Source organism: Scyliorhinus torazame, chromosome 27 (assembly GCF_047496885.1).
Source record: "Scyliorhinus torazame isolate Kashiwa2021f chromosome 27, sScyTor2.1, whole genome shotgun sequence".
NCBI classification, from domain to species: Eukaryota; Metazoa; Chordata; class Chondrichthyes; order Carcharhiniformes; family Scyliorhinidae; genus Scyliorhinus; species Scyliorhinus torazame.
This window is the reverse complement of record NC_092733.1, coordinates 4,920,197-4,944,754: the sequence shown is the minus strand read 5'-3', so window position 1 is coordinate 4,944,754 and position 24,558 is coordinate 4,920,197. Positions and strand designations below refer to the sequence as shown.

General features: G+C 50.8%; 1 protein-coding gene across 1 annotated transcript in view; it reads right to left on the bottom strand.

Moving 5' to 3' along the window:
• LOC140403141 (intercellular adhesion molecule 4-like) overlaps positions 1 to 24,558 on the bottom strand; it is a 68,634-nt gene that overhangs the window by 5,518 nt on the left and 38,558 nt on the right. Inside the window, exons 3-4 of the mRNA XM_072490808.1 lie at positions 18,651 to 18,965; positions 8,888 to 9,169 (exon numbers count right to left, since the gene is read on the bottom strand). Coding sequence (XP_072346909.1) covers positions 8,888 to 9,169; positions 18,651 to 18,965 — 597 coding nt within the window. The remainder of the gene's footprint in view (positions 1 to 8,887; positions 9,170 to 18,650; positions 18,966 to 24,558) is intronic.

Below are 24,558 nucleotides of genomic sequence, written 5' to 3'. Positions count from 1 at the left end.
CAGTTGGGAATGGGCTGACTGTGCACATTGACAGTTGGGAATGGGCTGACTGTGCACAATAACAGTTGGGAATGGGCTGACTGTGCACAATGACAGATCCGAATGGGCTGACTGTGCACAATGACAGTTGGGAATGGGCTGACTGTGCACCATGACAGCTGGGATTGGGCTGACTGTGCCCAATGACAGTTGGGAATGGGCTGACTGTGAACCATGACGGTTGGTAATGGGCTGCCTGTGCACCATGACGGTTGGGAATGGGCTGAATGTGCACAATGACGGTTGGGAATGGGCTGACTGTGCACAATGACAGTTGGGAATGGGCTGACTGTGCAGCATGACGGTTGGGAATGGGCTTACTGTGCACGATGACAGTTGGGAATGGGCTGACTGTGCCCAATGACAGTTGGGAATGGGCTGACTGTGCACAATGACAGTTGGGAATGGGCTGACTGTGCACAATGACAGTTGGGAATGGGCTGACTGTGCACAATGACAGTTGGGAATGTGCACCATGACAGTTGGGAATGGGCTGACTGTGCACAATGACAGTTGGGAATGGGCTGACTGTGCACAATGACAATTGGGAAAGGGCTGACTGTGCACCATGACAGTTGGGAATGGGGTGACTGTGCACCATGACAGTTGAGAATGGGCTGACTGTATACCATGACAGTTGGGAATGAGCTGACTGTGCACAATGACAGTTGGGAATGGGCTGACTGTGCACAATGACAGTTGGGAATGGTCTGACTGTGCACCATGACAGCTGGGATTGGGCTGACTATGCACAATGACAGTTGGGAATGGGCAGACTGTGCACCATGACAGTTGGGAATGGGCTGCCTGTGCACCATGAAAGTTGGGAATGGGCTGGGAGTGCACCATGGCAGTTGGGAATGGGCTGACTGTGCACAATGACAGTTGGGAATGGGCTGACTGTGCACCATTACAGTTGGGAATGGGCTGACTGTCAACAATGACAGTTGGGAATGGGCTGAATGTGAACAATGACAGTTGGAAATGGGCTGACTGTGCACCATGACAGTTGGGAATGGGCTTACTGTGCACAATGACAGTTGGGAATGGGCTGACTGTGCACCATGACAGTTGGGAATGGGCTGACTGTGCACCATGACAGTTGGGAATTGGCTGACTGTGCACCATAACAGTTGGGAATGGGCTGACTGTGCACAATGACTGTTGGGAATGGGCTGACTGGGCACAGTGACAGTTGGGAATGGGCTGACTGTACACCATGACAGTTGGGAATGGGCTGACTGTGCACAACGACAGTTGGGGATGGGCTGACTGTGCATAATGAGACTTGGGAAAGGGCTGACTGTGCATCATGGCAGTTGGGAATGGGCTGACTGTGCACCATGACAGTTGAGAATGGGCTGCCTGTACACCATGACAGTTGGGAATGGGCTGACTGTGCACAATGACAGTTGGAAAGGGCTGACTGTGCACAATTACAGTTGGGAATGGGCTGACTGCACAATGACAGTTGGGAATGGGCTGACTGTGCACAATGACAGTTGGGAATGTGCACCATGACAGTTGGGAATGGGTTGACTGTGCACAATGACAGTTGGGAATGGGCCGACTGTGCACAGTAACAGTTGGAAATGGGCTGGCTGTGCACCATGACAGTTGGGAATGGGCTGACTGTGCACAATGACAGTTGGGAATGGACTGACAGTGCACCATGACAGTTGGGAATGGGCTGACTGTGCACCATGACAGTTGGGAATGGGCTGACTGTGCACAATGACAGTTGGGAATGGGCTGCCTGTGCACAATGACAGTTGGGAATGGGCTGACTGTGCACCATGACAGTTGGGAATGGGCTGCCTGTGCACCATGAAAGTTGGGAATGGGCTGACTGTGCACAATGACAGTTGGGAATGGGCTGACTGTGCACAATGACAGTTAGGAATGGGCTGACTGCACAATGACAGTTGGGAATGGGCTGACTGTGCACAATGACAGTTGGGAATGGGCTGACTGTGCACCATGACAGTTGAGAATGTGCACCATGACAGTTGGGAATGGGCTGACTGTGCACAATGACAGTTGGGAATGGGCTGACTGTGCACAATGACAATTGGGAAAGGGCTGACTGTGCACCATGACAGTTGGGAATGGGGTGACTGTGCACCATGACAGTTGAGAATGGGCTGACTGTACACCATGACAGTTGGGAATGGGCTGACTGTGCACAATGACAGTTGGGAATGGGCTGACTGTGCACAATGACAGTTGGGAATGGTCTGACTGTGCACCATGACAGCTGGGATTGGGCTGACTATGCACAATGACAGTTGGGAATGGGCAGACTGTGCACCATGACAGTTGGGAATGGGCTGCCTGTGCACCATGAAAGTTGGGAATGCACCATGGCAGTTGGGAATGGGCTGACTGTGCACAATGACAGTTGGGAATGGGCTGACTGTGCACCATTACAGTTGGGAATGGGCTGACTGTCAACATTGACAGTTGGGAATGGGCTGAATGTGAACAATGACAGTTGGAAATGGGCTGACTGTGCACCATGACAGTTGGGAATGGGCTTACTGTGCACAATGACAGTTATGAATGGGCTGACTGTGCACCATGACAGTTGAGAATGGGCTGACTGTGCACCATGACAGTTGGGAATGGGCTGACTGTGCACCATAACAGTTGGGAATGGGCTGACTGTGCACAATGACTGTTGGCAATGGGCTGACTGGGCACAGTGACAGTTGGGAATGGGCTGACTGTACACCATGACAGTTGGGAATGGGCTGACTGTGCACAATGACAGTTGGGAATGGGCTGACTGTGCACAATGACAGTTGGGAATGGGCTGACTGTGCACAATGACAGTTGGGAATGTGCACCATGACAGTTGGGAATGGGCTGACTGTGCACAATGACAGTTGGGAATGGGCTGACTGTGCACAATGACAATTGGGAATGGTCTGACTGTGCACCATGACAGCTGGGATTGGGCTGACTATGCACAATGACAGTTGGGAATGGGCAGACTGTGCACCATGACAGTTGGGAATGGGCTGCCTGTGCACCATGAAAGTTGGGAATGGGCTGGGAGTGCACCATGGCAGTTGGGAATGGGCTGACTGTGCACAATGACAGTTGGGAATGGGCTGACTGTGCACCATTACAGTTGGGATGGGCTGACTGTCAACAATGACAGTTGGGAATGGGCTGAATGTGAACAATGACAGTTGGAAATGGGCTGACTGTGCACCATGACAGTTGGGAATGGGCTTACTGTGCACAATGACAGTTGGGAATGGGCTGACTGTGCACCATGACAGTTGGGAATGGGCTGACTGTGCACCATGACAGTTGGGAATGGGCTGACTGTGCGCCATGACATTTGGGAATGGGCTGACTGTGCACAATGACAGTTGGGAATGGGCTGACAGTGCACCATGACAGTTGGGAATGGGCTGACTGTGCACAATGACAGTTGGGAATGGGCTGACTGTACACCATGACAGTTGGGAATGGGCTGACTGTGCACATTGACAGTTGGGAATGGGCTGACTGTGCACAATAACAGTTGGGAATGGGCTGACTGGTGGACAATGACAGTTGGGAATGGGCTGACTGTGCACAATGACAATTGGGAAAGGGCTGACTGTGCTCAATGACAGTTGGGAATGGGCTGACTGTGCACAATGACAGTTGGGAATGGGCTGACTGTGCACAATGACAGTTGGGAATGGGCTGACTGTACACCCTGACAGTTGGGAATGGGCTGACTGTGCACAATGACAGTTGGGAATGGGCTGACTGTGCACAATGACAGTTGGGAATGGGCTGTCTGTGAACAATGACAGTTAGGAATGGGCTGACTGTGAACAATGACAGTTGGGAATGGGCTGACTGCGCACAATGACAGTTAGGAATGGGCTGACTGTGCACAATGACAGTTGGGAATGGGTTGACTGTGCACTATGACAGTTGGGAATGGGCTGACTGTGCACAATGACAGTTGGGAATGGGCTGACTGTGCACAATGACAGTTGGGAATGGGCTGACTGTGCACAATGACAGTTGGGAATGGGCTGACTGTACACCATGACAGTTGGGAATGGGCTGACTGTGCACAATGACAGTTGGGAATGGGCCGACTGTGCACCACGACAGTTGGGAATGGGCCGACTGTGCACAATGACAGTTGGGAATGGGCCGACTGTGCACAGTGAAAGTTGGGAATGGGCTGACTGTGCGCCATGACAGTTGGGAATGGGCTGACAGTGCACCATGACAGTTGGGAATGGGCTGACTGTGCACAATGACAGTTGGGAATGGGCTGACTGTACACCATGACAGTTGGGAATGGGCTGACTGTGCACATTGACAGTTGGGAATGGGCTGACTGTGCACAATAACAGTTGGGAATGGGCTGACTGTGCACCATGACAGTTGGGAATGGGCTGACTGTGAGCAATGACAGTTCGGAATGGGGTGAGTGTGCACCATGATAGCTGGGAATGGGCTGACTGCACAATGACAGTTGGGAATGGGCTGACTGTGCACCATGACAGTTGGGAATGGGCTGACTATGCACAATGACAGTTGGGAATGGGCTGACTGTGCACAATGACAGTTGGGAATGGGCTGACTGTGCACAATGGCAGTTGGGAATGGGCTGACTGTGAACAATAACAGTTGGGAATGGGCTGAATGTGCACATTGACAGTTGGGAATGGGCTGACTGTGCACAATAACAGTTGGGAATGGGCTGACTGTGCACCATGACAGTTGGGAATGGGCTGACTGTGAGCAATGACAGTTCGGAATGGGGTGAGTGTGCACCATGATAGCTGGGAATGGGCTGACTGCACAATGACAGTTGGGAATGGGCTGACTGTGCACCATGACAGTTGGGAATGGGCTGACTATGCACAATGACAGTTGGGAATGGGCTGACTGTGCACAATGACAGTTGGGAATGGGCTGACTGTGCACAATGGCAGTTGGGAATGGGCTGACTGTGAACAATAACAGTTGGGAATGGGCTGAATGTGCACAATGACAGTTGGGAATGGGCTGACTGTGCACAATGACAGTTGGGAATGGGCTGACTGTGCGCAATGACAGTTGCGAATGGGCTGACTGTGCACCATGACAGTTGGGAATGGGCTGACTGTGCACATTGACAGTTGGGAATGGGCTGACTGTGCACATTGACAGTTGGGAATGGGCTGACTGTGCCCCATAACAGTTGGGAATGGGCTGACTGTGCACAATGACAGTTGGGAATGGGCTGGCTGTACACCGTGACAGTTGGGAATGGGCTGACTGTGCACAATGACAGTTGGGAATGGGCTGACTGTGCACAATGACAGTTGGGAATGGGCTGACTGTGAACAATGACAGTTGGGAATGGGCTGACTGTGCACAATGACAGTTAGGAATGGGCTGACTGTGCACAATGACAGTTGGGAATGGGCTGACTGTGCACTATGACAGTTGGGAATGGGCTGACTGTGCACAATGACAGTTGGGAATGGGCTGACTGTGCACAATGACAGTTGGGAATGGGCTGACTGTGCACAATGACAGTTGGGAATGGGCTGACTGTACACCATGACAGTTGGGAATGGGCTGACTGTGCACAATGACAGTTGGGAATGGGCCGACTGTGCACCACGACAGTTGGGAATGGGCCGACTGTGCACAATGACAGTTGGGAATGGGCCGACTGTGCACAGTGAAAGTTGGGAATGGGCTGCCTGTGCGCCATGACATTTGGGAATGGGCTGACTGTGCACAATGACAGTTGGGAATGGGCTGACAGTGCACCATGACAGTTGGGAATGGGCTGACTGTGCACAATGTCAGTTGGGAATGGGCTGACTGTACACCATGACAGTTGGGAATGGGCTGACTGTGCACATTGACAGTTGGGAATGGGCTGACTGTGCACAATAACAGTTGGGAATGGGCTGACTGGTGGACAATGACAGTTGGGAATGGGCTGACTGTGCACAATGACAATTGGGAAAGGGCTGACTGTGCTCAATGACAGTTGGGAATGGGCTGACTGTGCACAATGACAGTTGGGAATGGGCTGACTGTACACCGTGACAGTTGGGAATGGGCTGACTGTGCACAATGACAGTTGGGAATGGGCTGACTGTGAACAATGACAGTTGGGAATGGGCTGACTGTGAACAATGACAGTTGGGAATGGGCTGACTGTGCACCATGACAGTTGGGAATGGGCTGACTGTGCACCATGTGAGTTGGGAATGGGCTGACTGTGCACAATGGCAGTTGGGAATGGGCTGACTGAAAAATGACAGTTGGGAATGGGCTGACTGTGCCCAATGACAGTTGGGAATGGGCTGACTGTGCACAATGACAGTTGGGAATGGGCTGACTGTGCACAATAACACTTGGGAATGGGCTGACTGTGCACCACGACAGTTGGGAATGGTCTGACTGTGCACAATGACAGTTGGGAATGGGCTGACTGCACCATGACAGTTGGGAATGGGCTGACTGTGCACAATGACAGTTGGGAATGGGCTGACTGTGCACCATGACATTTGGGAATGGGCTGACTGTACACAATGACAGTTCGGAATGCACCGACTGTGCACAGTGACAGTTGGGAATGGGCTGACTGTGCACCATGACAGTTGGGAATGGGCTGACTAGTGCACAATGACAGTTGGGAATAGGCTGACTGTGCACAATGACAATTGGGAAAGGGCTGCATGTGCACAATGACAGTTGGGAATGGGCTGACTGTGCACAATGACAGTTGGGAATGGGCTGACTGTACACCGTGACCGTTGGGAATGGGCTGACTGTGCACAATGACAGTTGGGAATGGGCTGACTGTGCACAATGACAGTTGGGAATGGGCTGACTGTACACAATGACAGTTCGGAATGTGCCGACTGTGCACAGTGACAGTTCGGAATGGGTTGACTGTGCACCATGACAGTTGGGAATGGGCTGACTGGTGCACAATGACAGTTGGGAATGGGCTGACTGTGCACAATGACAATTGGGAAAGGGCTGCATGTGCACAATGACAGTTGGGAATGGGCTGACTGTGCACAATGACAGTTGGGAATGGGCTGACTGTACACCGTGACAGTTGGGAATGGGCTGACTGTGCACATTGACAGTTGGGAATGGGCTGACTGTGCACAATGACAGTTGGGAATGGGCTGACTGTGAACAATGACAGTTGGGAATGGGCTGACTGTGAACAATGACAGTTGGGAATGGGCTGACTGTGCACCATGACAGTTGGGAATGGGCTGTCTATGCACCATGACAGTTGGGAATGGGCTGACTGTGCACCATGAGAGTTGGGAATGGGCTGACTGTGCACAATGGCAGTTGGGAATGGGCTGACTGTGAAAAATGACAGTTGGGAATGGGCTGACTGTGCACAATGACAGTTGGGAATGGACTGACTGTGCACAATGACAGTTAGGAATGGGCTGACTGTGCACAATGACAGTTGGGAATGGGCTGACTGGGCACCATGACAGTTGGGAATGTGCTGACTGTGCACATTGACAGTTGGGAATGGGCTGACTGTGAACAATGACAGTTGGGAATGGGCTGACTGTGAACAATGACAGTTGGGAATGGGCTGACTGTGCACCATGACAGTTGGGAATGGGCTGTCTATGCACCATGACAGTTGGGAATGGGCTGACTGTGCACCATGAGAGTTGGGAATGGGCTGACTGTGCACAATGGCAGTTGGGAATGGGCTGACTGTGAAAAATGACAGTTGGGAATGGGCTGACTGTGCACAATGACAGTTGGGAATGGACTGACTGTGCACAATGACAGTTAGGAATGGGCTGACTGTGCACAATGACAGTTGGGAATGGGCTGACTGGGCACCATGACAGTTGGGAATGTGCTGACTGTGCACATTGACAGTTGGGAATGGGCTGACTGTGCCCAATAACAGTTGGGAATGGGCTGACTGTGCACCATGACAGCTGGGATTGGGCTGACTGTGCACAATGACAGTTGGGAATGGGCTGACTGTGCACAATGACAGTTGGGAACGGGCTGACTGTGCACAATGACAGCTGGGATTGTGCTGACTACTCTATTATAGTTGGGAATGGTCTGACTGTCTTTCATTACAGTTGGTGTTATGTGAGTGTCCCTTTAAGAAAGGTTTAGTCTCTTATCATGTGACTTGTAGCACATTGAGCTGTGGCTGTCAGGTGAGGGGGGATTTCAGTTTCAGTTTAACTGATTTGGACCGCAGAAGGTGGAAGACGTGTTTTCCCCCATGTTTTTCTCTGATTTCATTTTAAAAGCTGTTCCAGTAAAAAGCGTGTGGCTAACCGCCTCGTTAACTTTAAATATATAGTTGCTTTCCGGAAGGAATTTGAATCTGCTGATTGGCACTGGATCAGAATTCCAGGGAAAGGACTAGTCCCATTCAAGTGAGAATACAGTGTGCTGGGCCACGCCTTTGAAAAAGGGTATTGGTTTAATTGGACTTTGTTATTGAATTGGAACAGCTAAGGGGGTTTCATTAAGTGTTATACATAGATTACTGTCGCTGTGTGGTGCCTTTATATTTGTAATTGTAAAAAATCTTGCTGTGTTTATATGTTACCTTCTTCTGATTAAAGTGTCCAGGACGTCTGATGAATCACACTTGCCGTGAAGGCTTTTGTGCTTATCCTAGCCAAATGCAACATAAATATTGTAGGTTACATGAACTTCATAATACACTTTGGCGTTTCTAAGCCCTGGCCCATAACAAAATTCGGGGCTCGTCGGGAATAAAGTCTTACGTTTGTGATTGGGTTTGCTTAGTGAACTTATAGATAGTGAGGGGTGAGCATATTTACAAACTGACCTGTGACCCTGATGTCCACTTCCTTCTCTTCAATTCCATATCGATTGGTTGCTCTACATTGATAAATTCCTTGATGTCCTGATGTTGCGTGGGAAATACGGAGGACTCCAGGGGAACCAATCTCAACATTGCTGCTGTTACTGGGATCTTCCCACTTTAATGTAGGTGTGGGATTTCCATTGGAATTGCAGATCATTGTAACCTCATCACCTTTCCTGACGGTTACTGGAAACCCTGACACAGTTTTGTTATTTACTGATATGGTTGTGTCTCCTGGTTTATCTGGAAAAGAAATGTGAAACAATATGAAAATGGGAAGGTGTTTGGAGAATCAGCACAGCAGGGGTGGGACACAAGTTCAGCCCCATTGCCAGTGAGTTCCCAATTCCAGCCGTGTCAGTGTGGGACACATTCCACACTTTGTACAGAAACCAAAGCCGGGAAACTCAATGGTGCTAAACGGCACCTCAGATGCAATATGGTGCTGGGAGTGCACAGCCCATCATATTGGATCGAGCTGCTCCTTCGGCATCCAGAACAGCGACTGGAGCTATTTAAAACAATACATTTAATATTCTAAATAGGATTTTATTGTCTCTGTATAAACCTTTTGTGACATTGCAGTGTCCCAGTGTTGGAGTGATAAACTCACGCAGCAACTCCTGGTGCTACCAGGCAGCACTGGGCTTTTCACCAGCACTATTTAAAGGGCTTATCCAGTACTTACAGGTTAGATGCTAGTTGGTCATTGAAGCTGATGATTAACATGTGAACATTCTGCAGCTCTTTTTCTGTCTGTGGAAACTATATTCTGATTGCTGAGAAGGAGATTTTGGTGCTGGTGTTGCACCAACTTTGATTGTTTCCAAACTGTTAAAACCATAACACATTGTGACTGGCCCTGGTCTGGCCTCCTCACTATTAGAATTGAAGCAGCATGTAGTGGCAGATAGCTAATGCTGTGGCTAGAATGGAGATGTGGCACCAAAAACGGCAGGGGTGAGCATCAGATATTCCTGGATGCTCGGTGTTCTGGAAAGGTAGGGCAGGAGGGATGAATAGACCAAATATTTGATGGTACAAAGTGCAAGGAAGTGATGATAGGACAATTAAAGAATAAAGATGTGTCTAGAGCAGGATTTCCAAACATTTTTGGCCAGGGAAGCCTTTTGTCCTCCCAAGATATAACATATAATAATATTCGCTTATTGTCACAAGTAGCCTTCAATGAAGTTACTGTGAAAAGCCGCTGGTCGCCACATTCCGGCGCCTGTTCGGGGAGGCTGGTACAGGAATTGAACCCGCGCTGCTGCTTTGTTCTGCATTACAAGCTAGCTCTTTAGCCCAGTGTGCTAAACCAGCCCCAGGGATTGCTCAATCCCTAAGATACATTAGTATGTTGAACGACAAAAACATTGATTCCGTTTGCTCAATAGGTACAAACTTATAACTGTGGGGAGCCGAGGAGGTGATTAGGTATCTTTGCTCACAGGCAAAGAGCACGGAGGCACTGGACTTGCCACACCAGTGCTCGGTGGTGGGTGGCGGAGACAGCCCTAGCTGGTGTGGGCCGCCATGAGAGGGGGCAGTGAAGATGCTGAGGGAGCAACCGGGGGGCAAACGCTCGTGGCACCACCATGCCAAGCCCTGAATTGTGCTTATTCATACCAGGGGCAATCCTTGTTCCTGCCCATCTGGTCCACCGACCACCCATAACCTGCACCGACTGCCGAGCCCTCTGGCCATGTGAGTGAAGGCTATCGCTAATAGAAATTGGTAATCATGCTGAGGAACACCACAGGATAGGCGGCTGTCTCTGGGGGGATAAGAGGTATCCTCTGAGGACCTGGCTAAAGATGCCAGTACGGAGGCTGGAGACCGAAGGGGAGACCGAATTCAACGAGGCCCATGCACCTGGGCATTCATTGAACGGTGCATCGGACTCCTCAAGATGCGGTTCCGATGCCTCGACCACTCTGGTGGTGTCCACCAGTATAACGCCCGGTAGGCCGTCCGCTTTGTGGTGGTCTTCTGGGCCCTCCACAAACTCGCACAGCAACGGAGCGACGTGTTGGAGGTTGGTGATGAGGAACACGTGGCCATCAGTGACTTTTAATCTCACAGGGCAGCACGATAGCATAGTGGTTAGCACAATTGTTTCACAGCTCCAGGGTCCCAGGTTTGAATCCCGGCTTGGGTCACTGTCTGTGCGGAGTCTGCACGTTCTCCCCGTGTCTGCGTGGGTTTCCTCCGGGTGCTCTGGTTTCCCCCCCATAGCCTAAAGGTGTGCAGTTTAGGTGGATTGGCCATGATAAATTGCCCTTAGTGTCCAAAAAAGGGTAGATAGAGTTACGGGGATAGGGTGGAGGAGTGGGCTTAGGTAGAGTGCCCTTTCCAAGGGCTGGTGCAGACTCGATGGGCCGAATGGCATCCTTCAGCACTGTAAATTCTACGATTCTATGATCTCCGAGGAGGAGGATGAGGACGATGAGGTGGCGCTGGACCAGCAGGGGCTGGGGGACGAGGCCAGGGAGGAAACTGAGGACCAGCCAGAGGCTGCAGGGCAGGCAGCAGCATTGAGGGTCCGGCCAGGGAGGCCCACCTACTCATCCAATTCACTTCAGACGTGGCCTTGTCCATCACCCCTCACTCCATTTCCCATCCTCCCAGGGTATGTGTCAAATCACTCCAGTTTGCTGGGAATTTGTCGTCACCGTCAGCGGGTCACTGGTGATGATAACCTGCAAAAAGCTAAGTGCCAGTGCTCCTCAATCTGTGCCATAGTTTGACCCCTGCCCGTCTGCTGAGTGCTTACTCACACCCATCACCTGCCTGGGGAGGGGTGGGGGTGGTGGATGCCTGGAGAGATGGGCCAAGGGTTCAGAGGTTGGGTCGCATTGCGGATGAAAGTGACAGAGGCGTCATACTGGTTGTACACTAGAGTATTTATTGTGTTTTACAATTCCCCGCTCTCCCCAAGTGTGCTGCCAACCCCCCCTCCCCCCCCCACTCCTCTCCCCATCTCCCGCTCACCCCTACCTACACTCGGGTGGAGAGCAATTTGTTAGGTGTGTCCAGGAGGACTTTTTGATGCTGTACGTTGACAATCCAATCAGGGAGGGGGCCATAACCGACTTGGGGAATGAGCCAGGCCGGGTGATTGATGTTTCAGTGGGGGAGATGTTGGCCTTCGTCACCATAATTCCATAAGACTTTGGATAAACGTGGATAAAGACAAGAGTGGCCCGCAGGTGAGGGTGTTTAATTGAGTGAGCGACAATTACATCCAAATTAGACAGGAACTGGGGAATGTGGATTGGGAGCAGTTATTTGAGGGAAAATCCACGTCTGACATGTAGGAGGGTTATAAAGGCCAGTTTATTGAAGTGCAGGAAAGGCATGTCCCCGCAAAAAAGGATAGAAATGGCAGGATTCGGGAACCATGGATGACAAGGGAAATTGTAAACTTAGTCAAAAGGAAAAAGGAAGCATACGGTAAGTCGAGGCATCTAAAAACTGACAAAGCCCTTGAGGAGTACAGTGAAAGAAAGAAGGAACTTAAACAAAAAATAATACAGCACAGGAACAGGCCCTTCGGCCCTCCAAACCTGTACCGGTCTTGATACCACCCTTGGCCAAAACCCTCAGCACTTCCTAGTGCCGTATCCCTCTATATCCATCCTATCCATGTGTTTGTCAAGATGCCTTTTGAACGCCATTAATGTATCTGCTTCCACATCCTCCCATGGCAATGCGTTCCAGGCACTCACCACCCTCTGTGTAAAATAACCTGCCTCGCACATCTCCTCTAAAACTTTGCCCCATGGACCTTAAATCTATGCCCCCTGGTGACTGACCTCTCCACCCTGGGAAAGAGTGCCTGCCCATCCACTCTATCCATGCCCTCATAATCTTGTAGACCTCTATCAGATCGCCCCTCAACCTCCGTCATTCTAATGAAAACAGTCCGAGTCTATTCAGCCTCTCCGCATAGCTAACACCTTCCAGACCAGGCAACATCCTGGTCAACCTCCTCTGCACCCTCTCCAAAGCCTCCATATCCTTCTGGTAGTATGGGGACCAGAATTGTGCGCAATATTCCAAGTGCAGCCTTACCACCAAGGTTCTATACAACTGTAGCTTGATTTGCCAGTTTTTATACTCGATGCCCCATCCAATGAAATGAAATGAAAATCGCGTATTGTCACAAGTAGGCTTCAATGAAGTTACTGTGAAAAGCCCCTAGTCGCCACATTCCGGCGCCTGTTCGGGGAGGCTGTTACGGGAATTGAACCGTGCTGCTGGCCTGCCTTGGTCTGCTTTCAAAGCCAGCGATTTAGCCCTGTGCTAAATGAAGGCAAGCATTCCATATGCTTTCTTGGCTACCTTGTCCACTTGTGTTGCCACCTTCAAATGGGTATAAATCCTGTCCCTGAGAATTATCTCCAATAATTTACCGACTACCGACATGAGGCTCACTGGCCTATAGTTTCTTGGATTATCCGTGCTACCTTTCTTAAACAGCGGTACCACATTAGCTATTTTCCAGTCCTCTGGGATCTCACCTGTAGCCAATGAGGTTATAAAGGTATCAGTCAAGGCCCCAGCAATTTCCTCCCTTGCTCCAAATGTAGTGTTCTGGGGGAATCCCATCGGCCCAGGAGACTTATCTATCTTAATATCTTATAAAACACCCAATACCTCCTTCTTTTTGATGTCAACATGACCCAGACTATACATGCACCCTACCCAAGAATCATCTTCCACAAATTCCTTTTCTTTGGTGAACACTGATGCAAAGTACTAATTTAGTACCTCGCCCATTTCCTCTGCCTCAACACATAGATTCCCCCTACTGTCCTTAAGTGGTCAATCCTTTCGCTGGCCACCCTCTTGCTTTTTACATATGAATAAAAAGCTTTGGGATTCACCATAATCCTACTTGCCAAGAACTTTTCATGACCCCTCCTAGCCTTCCTAATTTCCCGATAAAGTACCTTCCTACTTTCTTTATATTTCTCAAGCATTTTGACTGTTCCCACCCTTCTAGACCTTACAAAAGCCTTCTTTTTCTTTTTGACGAGGTTCACAATATCCCTCGTTATCCAAGGCTTCTTAAACTTCCCAGACTTATCCTTCATTCTCTCAGATACGTGACTTTCCTGAATCCTAATCAACTGTCGCTTGAACGACTCCCACATGTTCGATGTTGATTTACCATCCAACAGCCGCACCCGATCCAAATTCTTCAATTCCTGCATGGAATTAGGAGGGCTAAAAGGGGCCATGAAATGTCTACAGCGAACATGGTGAAGGAGAATCCTAACATTTTTTATGCATATATTGGGAGCAAGAGGGTAGCAAGAGAAAGAGTAGGCCCACTCAAGGATAATCGAAGGAAGTTATGCGTGGAACCACAGGAAGTGGTTCCTTAATGGGTACTTTGTATCGGCATTCTCCAATGAGAAGGACATAGAACATAGAACATTACAGCGCAGTACAGGCCCTTCGGCCCTCGATGTTGCGCCGACCTGTGAAACCACTCTAAAGCCCATCTACACTATTCCCTTATCGTCCATATGTCTATCCAATGACCATTTGAATACCCTTAGTGTTGGCGAGTCCACTACTGTTGCAGGCAGGGCATTCCACACCCTTACTACTCTCTGAGTAAAGAACCTACCTCTGACATCTGTCTTATATCTATCTCCCCTCAATTTAAAGCTATGTCTCCTCGTGCTAGACATCACCATCCAAGGAAAAAGGCTCTCACTGTCCACGCTATCCAATCCTCTGATCATCTTGTATGCCTCAATTAAGTCACCTCTTAACCTTCTTCTCTCTAACGAAAACAGCCTCAAGTCCCTCAGCCTTTCCTCATAAGACCTTCCCTCCATACCAGGCAACATTCTGGTAAATCTCCTCTGCATCCTTTCCAATGCTTCCACATCCTTCCTATAATGCGGCGACCAGAATTGCACGCAATACTCCAAATGCGGCTGCACCAGAGTTTTGTACAGCTGCAACATGACCTCATGGCTCCGAAACTCAATCCCTCTACCAATAAAAGCTAACACACCGTACGCCTTCTTAACAACCCTCTCAACCTGAGTGGCAACTTTCAGGGATCTATGTACATGGACACCGAGATCTCTCTGCTCATCCACACTGCCAAGAATCTTACCATTAGCCCAGTATTCTGTCTTCCTGTTATTCCTTCCAAAATGAATCACTTCACACTTTTCTGCATTAAACTCCATTTGCCACCTCTCAGCCCAGCGCTGCAGCTTATCTATGTCCCTCTGTAACTTGTAACATCCTTCCGCACTGTCCACACACCGACTTTAGTGTCATCTGCAAATTTACTCACCCATCCTTCTACGCCCTCCTCCAGGTCATTTATAAAAATGACAAACAGCAGTGGTCCCAAAACAAATCCCTGTGGTACACCACAAGTAACTGGACTCCAGTCTGAACACTTCCCATCAACCACCACCCTTTGTCTTCTTCCAGCTAGCCAATTTCTGATCCAAACTGCTAAATCACCCTGAATCCCATGCCTCCGTATTTTCTGTAGTAGCCTACCGTGGGGAACCTTATCAAACGCTTTACTGAAATCCATATACACCACATCAACTGCTTTACCCTCATCCACCTGTTTGGTCACCTTCTCAAAGAACTCAATAAGGTTTGTGAGGCACGACCTACCCTTCACAAAACCGTGTTGACTATCTCTAATCAAATTATTCCTTTCCAGATGATTATACATCCTATCTCTTATAAACCTTTCCAAGATTTTGCCCACAACAGAAGTAAGGCTCACTGGTCTATAGTTACCGGGGTTGTTTCTACTCCCCTTCTTGAACAAGGGGACATTTGCTATCCTCCAGTCTTCTGGCACTATTCCTGTCGACAAAGATGACTTAAAGATCAAAGCCAAAGGCTCAGCAATCTCCTCTCTAGCTTCCCAGAGAATCCTAGGATAAATCCCATCCAGCCCAGGGGACTTATCCATTTTCACACTTTCCAGAATTGCTAACACCGCCCCCTTATGAACCTCAAGCCCTTCTAGTCTAGTCGCCTGAATCTCAGTATTCTCCTCGACAACATTGTCTTTTTCATGTGTGAATACTGGTGAAAAATATTCATTTAACACCTCTCCTATCTCCTCGGACTCCAAGCACAACTTCCCACTACTGTCCTTGACTGGCCCGACTCTTACCCTAGTCATTCTTTTCTTCCTGGCATATCTATAGAAAGCTTTAGGGTTATCCTTGATCCTACCTGCCAAAGACTTCTCATGTCCCCTCCTGGCTCTTCTTAGCTCTCTCTTTCGGTCCTTCCTAGCTAACTTGTAACTCTCGAGCGCCCTTACTGAACCTTCATGTCTCATCTTTACATAAGCAACATGATGGATGTTGAGGTCAGGGATAGGCGTGAGACCACTCTTGAGAACGTCAATGTGTCAAAGGAGGAAGTGTTGAGTATCCTAAATTGCATTAAGATAAACAAGTTCCCGGGGCCGGATGGGATCTATCCCAGGCTGCTGAGGAGGCAAGGGGAGAAATAGCTGGGGCCTTAACAGATATCTTCACATCCTCTTTGACCACAGGCAAGGTTCCAGAGGACTGGAGAATAGAGAATGGTATTCTTTTGTTTAAGAAAGGGAACAGGAATCATCCAGCAAATTTAGAGTGGTAAGCCTGACACGGTGGTGGGAAAACCTTTGGAAACGATACTGAGGGACAGGATATATGCACATTTGGAGGAAAATGGATTAATTAGTGACAGGCAGCATGGTTTTGTACGGGGAAAGTCATGTCTCACCAACTTGATTGAGTTTTTTTGAAGAGGTGACAAAGAAAATTGATGAGGGAAGGACTGTAGATGTACTTTATATGGACTTTGGTAAGGCATTTGACAAGGTTCCACATGGCAGACTGGTACAAAAACTAAAATCACATGGGATTCGGGGCGGGCTGGCTAGATGGATACAGAACTGGCTTGGTTACAGAAGGCTAGAGAAGTGGTGGAAGGGTGCGCGGGATTCTCTGATCCTGAGGCTAAGTGTTGACGCCATCGTCAATGCCGTCGTGTTTCTCAACAGTGTCAAAATGGCCTCAGGAACAGTGATTCTGACCCCTACAGAGGGCCAGCACGGCACTGGGACGACCCACTCCGCCCCAGGGTCGATCCCCGGTGCCAGGTGGGTGTCGTGAGTCTGCACATGTGCAGTGGGACCGGTGCGATTGCTGCGCATGTGCAGTGGCTCCCTTCTCCGCGCCGGCACGGACGCAACATAGCGTAGGGCCGGAGCGGAACAAAAGAGGCCCCCAGCCCGAGAGGCTGGTTCACTGATCACCAGACCACAGCGGAGGCCCCCCTCAGGGTTGGACCCCCCCCCCCCCCCCCCCCCCCCACCACCAGACCGCCTCCGGATTGATCCACGCTGAGGTCCCGCCGAGTAAGTTTGGACTTGGCTTTTTTTGCGTGGCCGCTTGGCCCATCCCGGGCGGAGAATCGGCGGGGGCCCCATAGAGTGGCCCCCGACCGGCGCCAATGGCGCCGATTCTCCGCTCTCTGGAGAACCGGTGGGCTGGAGTCGGGGCGGCGTCCCGCGATTCACGCCCGTCCCAGCGAATCTCTGGTCCGGCCTTGGGGTGAGAGAATCCCGCCCGGTGTTTTTCAGAAAGGAGATCTGTAACTAGTGGTGTTCCACAGAGACCAATGCTGGGACCTCTGTTGTTTGTAGTATATTTAAATGATCTGGAGGAAAATGTGGGGGGGTCTGATTAATAAGTTTGAGGATGACACAAAGATTGGCTGAGTTGCTGATAGTGCCAAGGATTGTCAGAGGATACAGCAGAATATAGATAGAATAGAGACATGGGCATAGAAATGGCAGATGGAGTTTAATCCAGACAAATGCGAGGTGATGCATTTTGGAGAATCAAATCTCGGTACGAATTATACTGTAAATGACAAACCCGTCGACGAACGCAATTTAGGTGTCGGGGAGCAGAGATACCCACTCACTGTCTCAGGAATGGAGAATTCCACCACACAATCCTGAAACGTTAACTCTCTACACAGCTACCCTGCTTAGCGTTTACAGAATTCTCTGTTTTTATTTCAGATTTCCAATATTATCAGGATTTTGCTTTTGCTTTCAATATGTGTGCTTCCTGCAGGCCAGCATTTCCCCTGTGGTCCAGTGCCCAGCACAATGCCCAGGAGGCTTTTACTACTTTTTACAAGCTGCCTCGCTAGTTCCTCGGAGTGGTGCACGGTGCCTTCAGCTCCCCAACCTGTGACGACATTGGACTGTCCATCATTGCACTTTGTTCTGATGTTTTATGGAGTTTGGCAATATCGGGATCTTCCGGTTTGCCGGCAGCGTATTCACGCCCCCGGATTTCCCGACAGCATGGGGGTGCCCACAATGGAAAACCTCATTGGCCGGCTGTCAGGACTGAGGTTCCCACTGCCGGCAGGGGCGCGCTGCACCAGAAAACGGGTGTGGTGGGACGGAGAATCCCACACCCAGTCTTTGTTTCCCTCACTCAGGTTCTAGAATTTGCATTCTTCTAATTAAAACATATCTCTCACTTGGTGGTTCAATCGCCCAGTTTATCGACCTCCCTGACCAGAACAAACGCAGACCTCGAGCGTGTTCTGATTTCTTTATCTACAAATGTGAACATTTCGCTCATTCTCAGACAGAGAAAACAAACAAATTAGTACACACTCGAGAGGAACTTACAGTGAGCTCGCAGAGTCACAGAGCAGTTTGCGATTGGTTTTGTGCTGTTAGAGCCCAGGTCCACTTCTGCCAAGCAGGTGTACTCCTGTCCGTCATCTGACACACTGGCAGTGAAACTGAAGACATTCCTCAATCTTATATCTTCATCCGGGAAACCTTGTTCTCCTGTGGAATTAATCTGAAGAGTCTGATTCCCTCTCAGCCATGTGAGGATGAGTTTATTGTTTGGATAGACCCTCGGACCAATGCACTCCAGACTATACGTTCTGTTAACTTCCAGCACTTCCGGAGGTGAAGTAATGTTTATCTCTCGATCTGTTAAAGGAGAATGATTAAAATAAAAGATGGAATTCTACCCATTGGTGAAATTTACTGTTCCGGCCAAATTCAATGCAGTTTTGAACGGCTCGTCCCATTTTACAGCCCCGCAGTTACTGCCATTTGTCTGTAAAACTCTGCCCACAGAATCAGTCACATCTGCCTTCCCTTTCTCAAGTAATACATTCCCATCCATTCTGCACCTATCAAATATCAAACCAAGCTAGAGTCACAGACAGACTCTCGGCGGTTGTGGTAAGGACTAAACAACATAACGGGCTACAAAGCGAAGCCGAACAGTATCTCTGGCAGCAGCGCACCCCTCCCCGATGAACTCAATGCATTCTATGCTCAGTTCGAGCAGGTAACCAACAATCTGCTGTCGAGTGCCCCAGCAGCCCATAACTCACCCATCCCCACCACCACAGCTTCCGAAGTCAGATAGGCCTTCCTGAAAGTGAACCCTCGGAAGGCGACGGGCCCGGACAGGATCCCTGGTCATGCACTCAGGGCCTGCGCGGACCAGCTGGCAGAGGTGTTCACGGACATCTTTAACCTGTCCCTACTCCATTCAGAGGTCCCCACCTGCTTTAAGAAAACCACCATTATACCGGTGCCAAAGAAGAACCAGGCAACGTGCCTCAATGACTACCGTCCGGTGGCCCTGGGTTCAGTGGTAATGAAGTGCTTCGGGAGGTTGATCATGAAGCGCATCACCTCCATACTCCCAGCACGCCTTGATCCTCTGCAATTCGCATACCGCTGCAACCGGTCCACATCAGACGCTATTTCCCAGGCCCTACACTCATCCCTAGAGCATCTCGAAAACAAGGACTCCTACATTAGACTCCTATTTATTAATTACAGCTCCGCCTTCACAACCATAATCCCAGCAAAGCTCATATCAAAACTCCAAAACCTAGGACTTGGCTCCCCACTCTGCAACTGGATCCTCGATTTTCTGACCCACAGGCCACAATCAGTAAGAATGAACAACAACACCTCCTCCACAATAGTCCTCAACACCGGCGCCCCGCAAGGCTGCGTACTTAGCCCCCTACTCTACTCCCTGTACACACACGACTGCGTGGCAAAATTTGATTCCAACTCCATCTACAAGTTTGCTGACGATACGACCATAGTGGGCCTGATCTCGAATAACGATGAGTCCGAATACAGGAGGGAGATAGAGAACCTAGTGGAGCGGTGCAGCGACAACAATCTCTCCCTCAATGCCAGCAAAACTAAGAAAATACTGTACACACCCCTGTCAGCATCAACAGGGCCGAGGTGGAGATGGTTAGCAGTTTCAAATTCCTAGGGGTGCACATCTCCAAAAATCTGTCCTGGTCCACCCACGTCGACGCTACCACCAAGAAAGCACAACAGCGCCTATACTTCCTCAGGAAACTAAGGAAATTCAGCATGTCCACATGAACCCTGACCAACTTTTACAGATGCACCATAGAAAGCATCCTATCGGGCAGCATCACAGCCTGGGTATGGCAACTGCTCAGCCCAGGACCGCAAGAAACTTCAGAGAGTCGTGAACACCGCCCAGTCCATCCACGAACCTGCCTCCCATCCATTTTGACTCCATCTACACCTCCCGCTGCCTGGGGAAAGCGGGCAGCATAATCAAAGACCCCTCCCACCCGGCTTACTCACTCTTCCAACTTCTTCCATCGGGTAGGAGTTACAGAAGTTTGAGAACATGCATAAACAGACTCAAAAACAGCTTCTTCCCCGCTGTCACCAGACTCCTAAATGACCCTCTTGTGGACTGACCTCATTAACACTACACCCTGTCTGCTACATCCGATGCCAGTACTTATGTAGTTACATTGTATATGTTGTGTTGACCTATTATGTATTTTCTTTTATTCCCATTTCTTCCCATGTACTTAATGATCTGTTGAGCTGCTCGCAGAAAAATACTTTTCACTGTACCTCGGTATTGTGGTGATACACCACTGTACTTCCCTAGCATTGTACATAGTTATATAATAGTTGTGTGTAACGTGGCCCTGTAATCCTGTGTATTGTACTGTGTATTGTACTGTAGCTCTGTAGAGGTTCGGTCACCTGTATGTAACCTGACCTGGCCACGGAGAGCTCCGCCTTGGCCACTCCCCCGGGAGTTAGGTATAAGACCCCGCTTCTGAGACCTGACCCATTTTGTCTGGGGTCGTCTGTGTCGGGTAAGCTTCCTGTGTAGTGTATTAAAGCCTTGGTTAAAGTCTCACATGTCTTTGTGGTTCTTGACGCTTAGTGCATCAATTTAATACACTACAGTTATAATGGAGGCTGCTCTGAAACCCGACAAGCTCTCGCTCGACCCCCACGGTCCACGCGCGAATCACCTTTTCAACTGCTGGCTCCGGTGTTTCGAGGCCTACCTGGAAGCATCCTCTGCCTTCGCCAAAACGGACGCTGACCGACTCAACTTCCTGTGCTCACGGCTCGACTACGGGCTTTTCGACCTCATCACGGGAACTACGACCTACGCCGATGCCATCGTGAAGCTCAAAAGCCGGTATGCACGAACTGTTAATTCTATTTACGCCCGCCACCACCTCGCCTCCCGGCACCAGCAGCCGGGTGAACCCCTATCCGTGTTCGTTCGGGACCTCCGTGCCCTCGTGCTCACCTGCAACGCGCCAGCAGTCTCCGCTGAGCAGAACACTGAGGCCCTGGCGCTCGATGCCTTTGTAGCCGGCATCGCTTCCACCCCAATTCGCCAACTCCTACTGGTACAAACTACCCTGACTCTGGACACGGCAGTCACTATGGCAGAGGCCCAACAGGCAGCCTATGACAATAATGCGTCCTACACGCCTGCCCAAACTTCCTATGCACCTGCCCACGTTCCCTACGTGGCCGCTACCTCCCTGCCGCCCACCCAGCAACAACCCCTGCAAGTCACGGCCCACCCAGCCACACCAGCAGTAAAAATAATGCCTGGGCCCCAGTGTTACTTTTGTGGCCAGGCAAAACACCCCAGGAAACGCTGCCCTGCTAGAGATGCTACCTGTTCAGCCTGTGGCAAGAAAGGCCATTTTGCAAACGTCTGCCGCTCCACCGCTGCCTCGGGGTCCAACACTGCTACTCCTGGGTGCCGCCATCCTCCGTTCCCGGCTCGCTATTCGACACGTGCGACGCATGGGCGCCGCCATCTTTGATTATCCCCGGCCTGGCTTCCTTCACTTCCGGTCCGCCGCCATTCGTCGCTTCCGGGTCCGCCCCGCCGCCGATCGTCACTTCCGGGTCTGCCCCGCCGCCGATCGTCACTTTCGGACCTGCGCACTCGACCGAAATGCTGCAAACAACTGTGATGCAGCCAACGACAGCAACCTGGCCTCCAACAGCAGCCTGGGCGCCGCCACCTTGGGCAGCACGGTAGCATTGTGGATAGCACAATTGCTTCACAGCTCCAGGGTCCCAGGTTCGATTCCCGGCTTGGGTCACTGTCTGTGCGGAGTCTGCATGTTCTCCCCGTGTGTGCGTGGGTTTCCTCCGGGTGCTCCGGTTTCCTCCCACAGTCCAAAGATGTGCAGGTTAGGTGGATTGGCCATGATATATTGCCCTTAGTGTCCAAAATTGCCCTTAGTGTTGGGTGGGGTTACTGGGTTATGGGGATAGGGTGGAGGTGTTGACCTTGGGTAGGGTGCTCTTTCCAGGAGCCGGTGCAGACTCGATGGTCCGAATGGCCTCCTCCTGCACTGTAAATTCTATGATAATCACTTTCTTCCGCAGGCCGCTCCCTGGATCCGGCTCCCTTCTCCAACAGCTCCACCATCGCATCCATCGTCCTCGACCAGGACCGACCGCATCAGCTCGCCAGATCCACCATGGAGGTTCAGGTAAATTGTTTCACTGTTACCTGCCTCTTCGACAGCGGCAGCACGGAGAGCTTCCTCCACCCGGACACCATGCGCCGCTGCTCCCTCAAAGGTACTACCCACGCGCAGGCATATTTCCATGGCCTCCAACTCCCAGTCGGCCGAGGTTTCGGGCTACTGCGTCGTCACCCTCTCAGTGAACGGCGCGGTGTTCCAGGATTTCAAATTCATGGTCCTCCCTCACCTCTGCGCCGCCGCGATCCTCGGCCTGGACTTCAAATGCCACCTGCGCAGCCTCACCTTGCATTTTAACGGCCCCCTCCCCCCGCTCACGGTCTCCAACCCAAAGTTCTTCCCTGATCCCCCCGGGGTCCCACCTGTAGTCTCTCCACGCTCAGGATCCCCCCCCCCCTTCACTGTTTGCTAATCTCACCCCCGACTGCAAGCCCGTGGCTACTAAAAGACGGCGTTACAGTTTCGGGGACCGCCAATTAATTCGAGCGGAGATTAAGCGCCTTCTCTCGGAAAAGATCATTGCTCACAGCACCAGCCCCTGGCGAGCCCAAGTGGTGGTAGTCAAGTCTAGCGAGAAACACCGCATGGTCATTGACTACAGTCAGACCATCAACCGGTACACGCTGCTTGATGCGTATCCCCTCCCCCGCATATCTGACATGGTCACCCGGATTGCACAGTACCGGGTGTTCTCCACCATAGACTTGAAATCCGCCTACCACCAGCTCCCTGTCCGCCTGGAGGACCGTAACTTCACGGCCTTCGAGGCGGACGGCCGCCTCTACCACTTTCTTAGGGTACCCTTTGGCGTCACCAATGGAATCTCGGTCTTCCAACGGGAGATGGACCGAATGGTGGACCAGAACAGACTGCGGGCTGCCTTCCCGTATCTGGACAACGTCACCATCTGCGGCCACAACCAGCAGGACCATGACATCAACCTCACGAAATTCCTCCAAACTGCCAAACGCCTCAATTTGACGTACAACGAGGCAAAATGTGTTTTCGGCACCACCCGCCTCGCCATACTCGGCTACGTGGTGGAGAACGGTGTCCTCGGCCCCGATCCCGACCGTCTCCGCCCCCTTCTCGAACTCCCCATTCCCACCTGCCCCAAAGAACTGAGGCGATGCCTCGGGTTCTTTGCCTACTATGCCCAGTGGGTGCCCGAGTACGCTGACAAGGCCCGGCCCCTCCTCCGTTCCCCCTCATTCCCCCTCCCGCCCGAGGCCTGCCAGGCCTTCCACCTCCTAAAAACCGCTATCGCCAAAGACGCCATGCATGCGGTAGACGGGTCTGCACCATTCCAAGTCGAGAGCGATGCCTCCGACTTTGCCCTGGGTGCCACCCTCAACCAGGCGGGCAGGCCCATCGCCTTCTTTTCCCGCACACTCCAAGGCCCCGAGATCAGCCACTCCTCTGTTGAGAAGGAGGCACAAGCCATAGTGGAAGCCGTCCGGCACTGGAGGCACTACCTGGCCGGAAAACCATTTACCCTCGTTACTGACCAACGACCAGTTGCGTTCATGTTCGACAACAAACAACGAGGTCAAATCAAAAATGATAAGATATTACGGGGGAGGATCGAACTCTCCACCTACAATTATAGTATCTTATACCGGCCAGGTAAGCTCAATGATCCTCCTGATGTCCTGTCCCGTAGTACTTGTGCCAACGCACAGGATGACCGACTGCGGGCACTAAATAATGACCTCTGTCACCCGGGCGTCAGG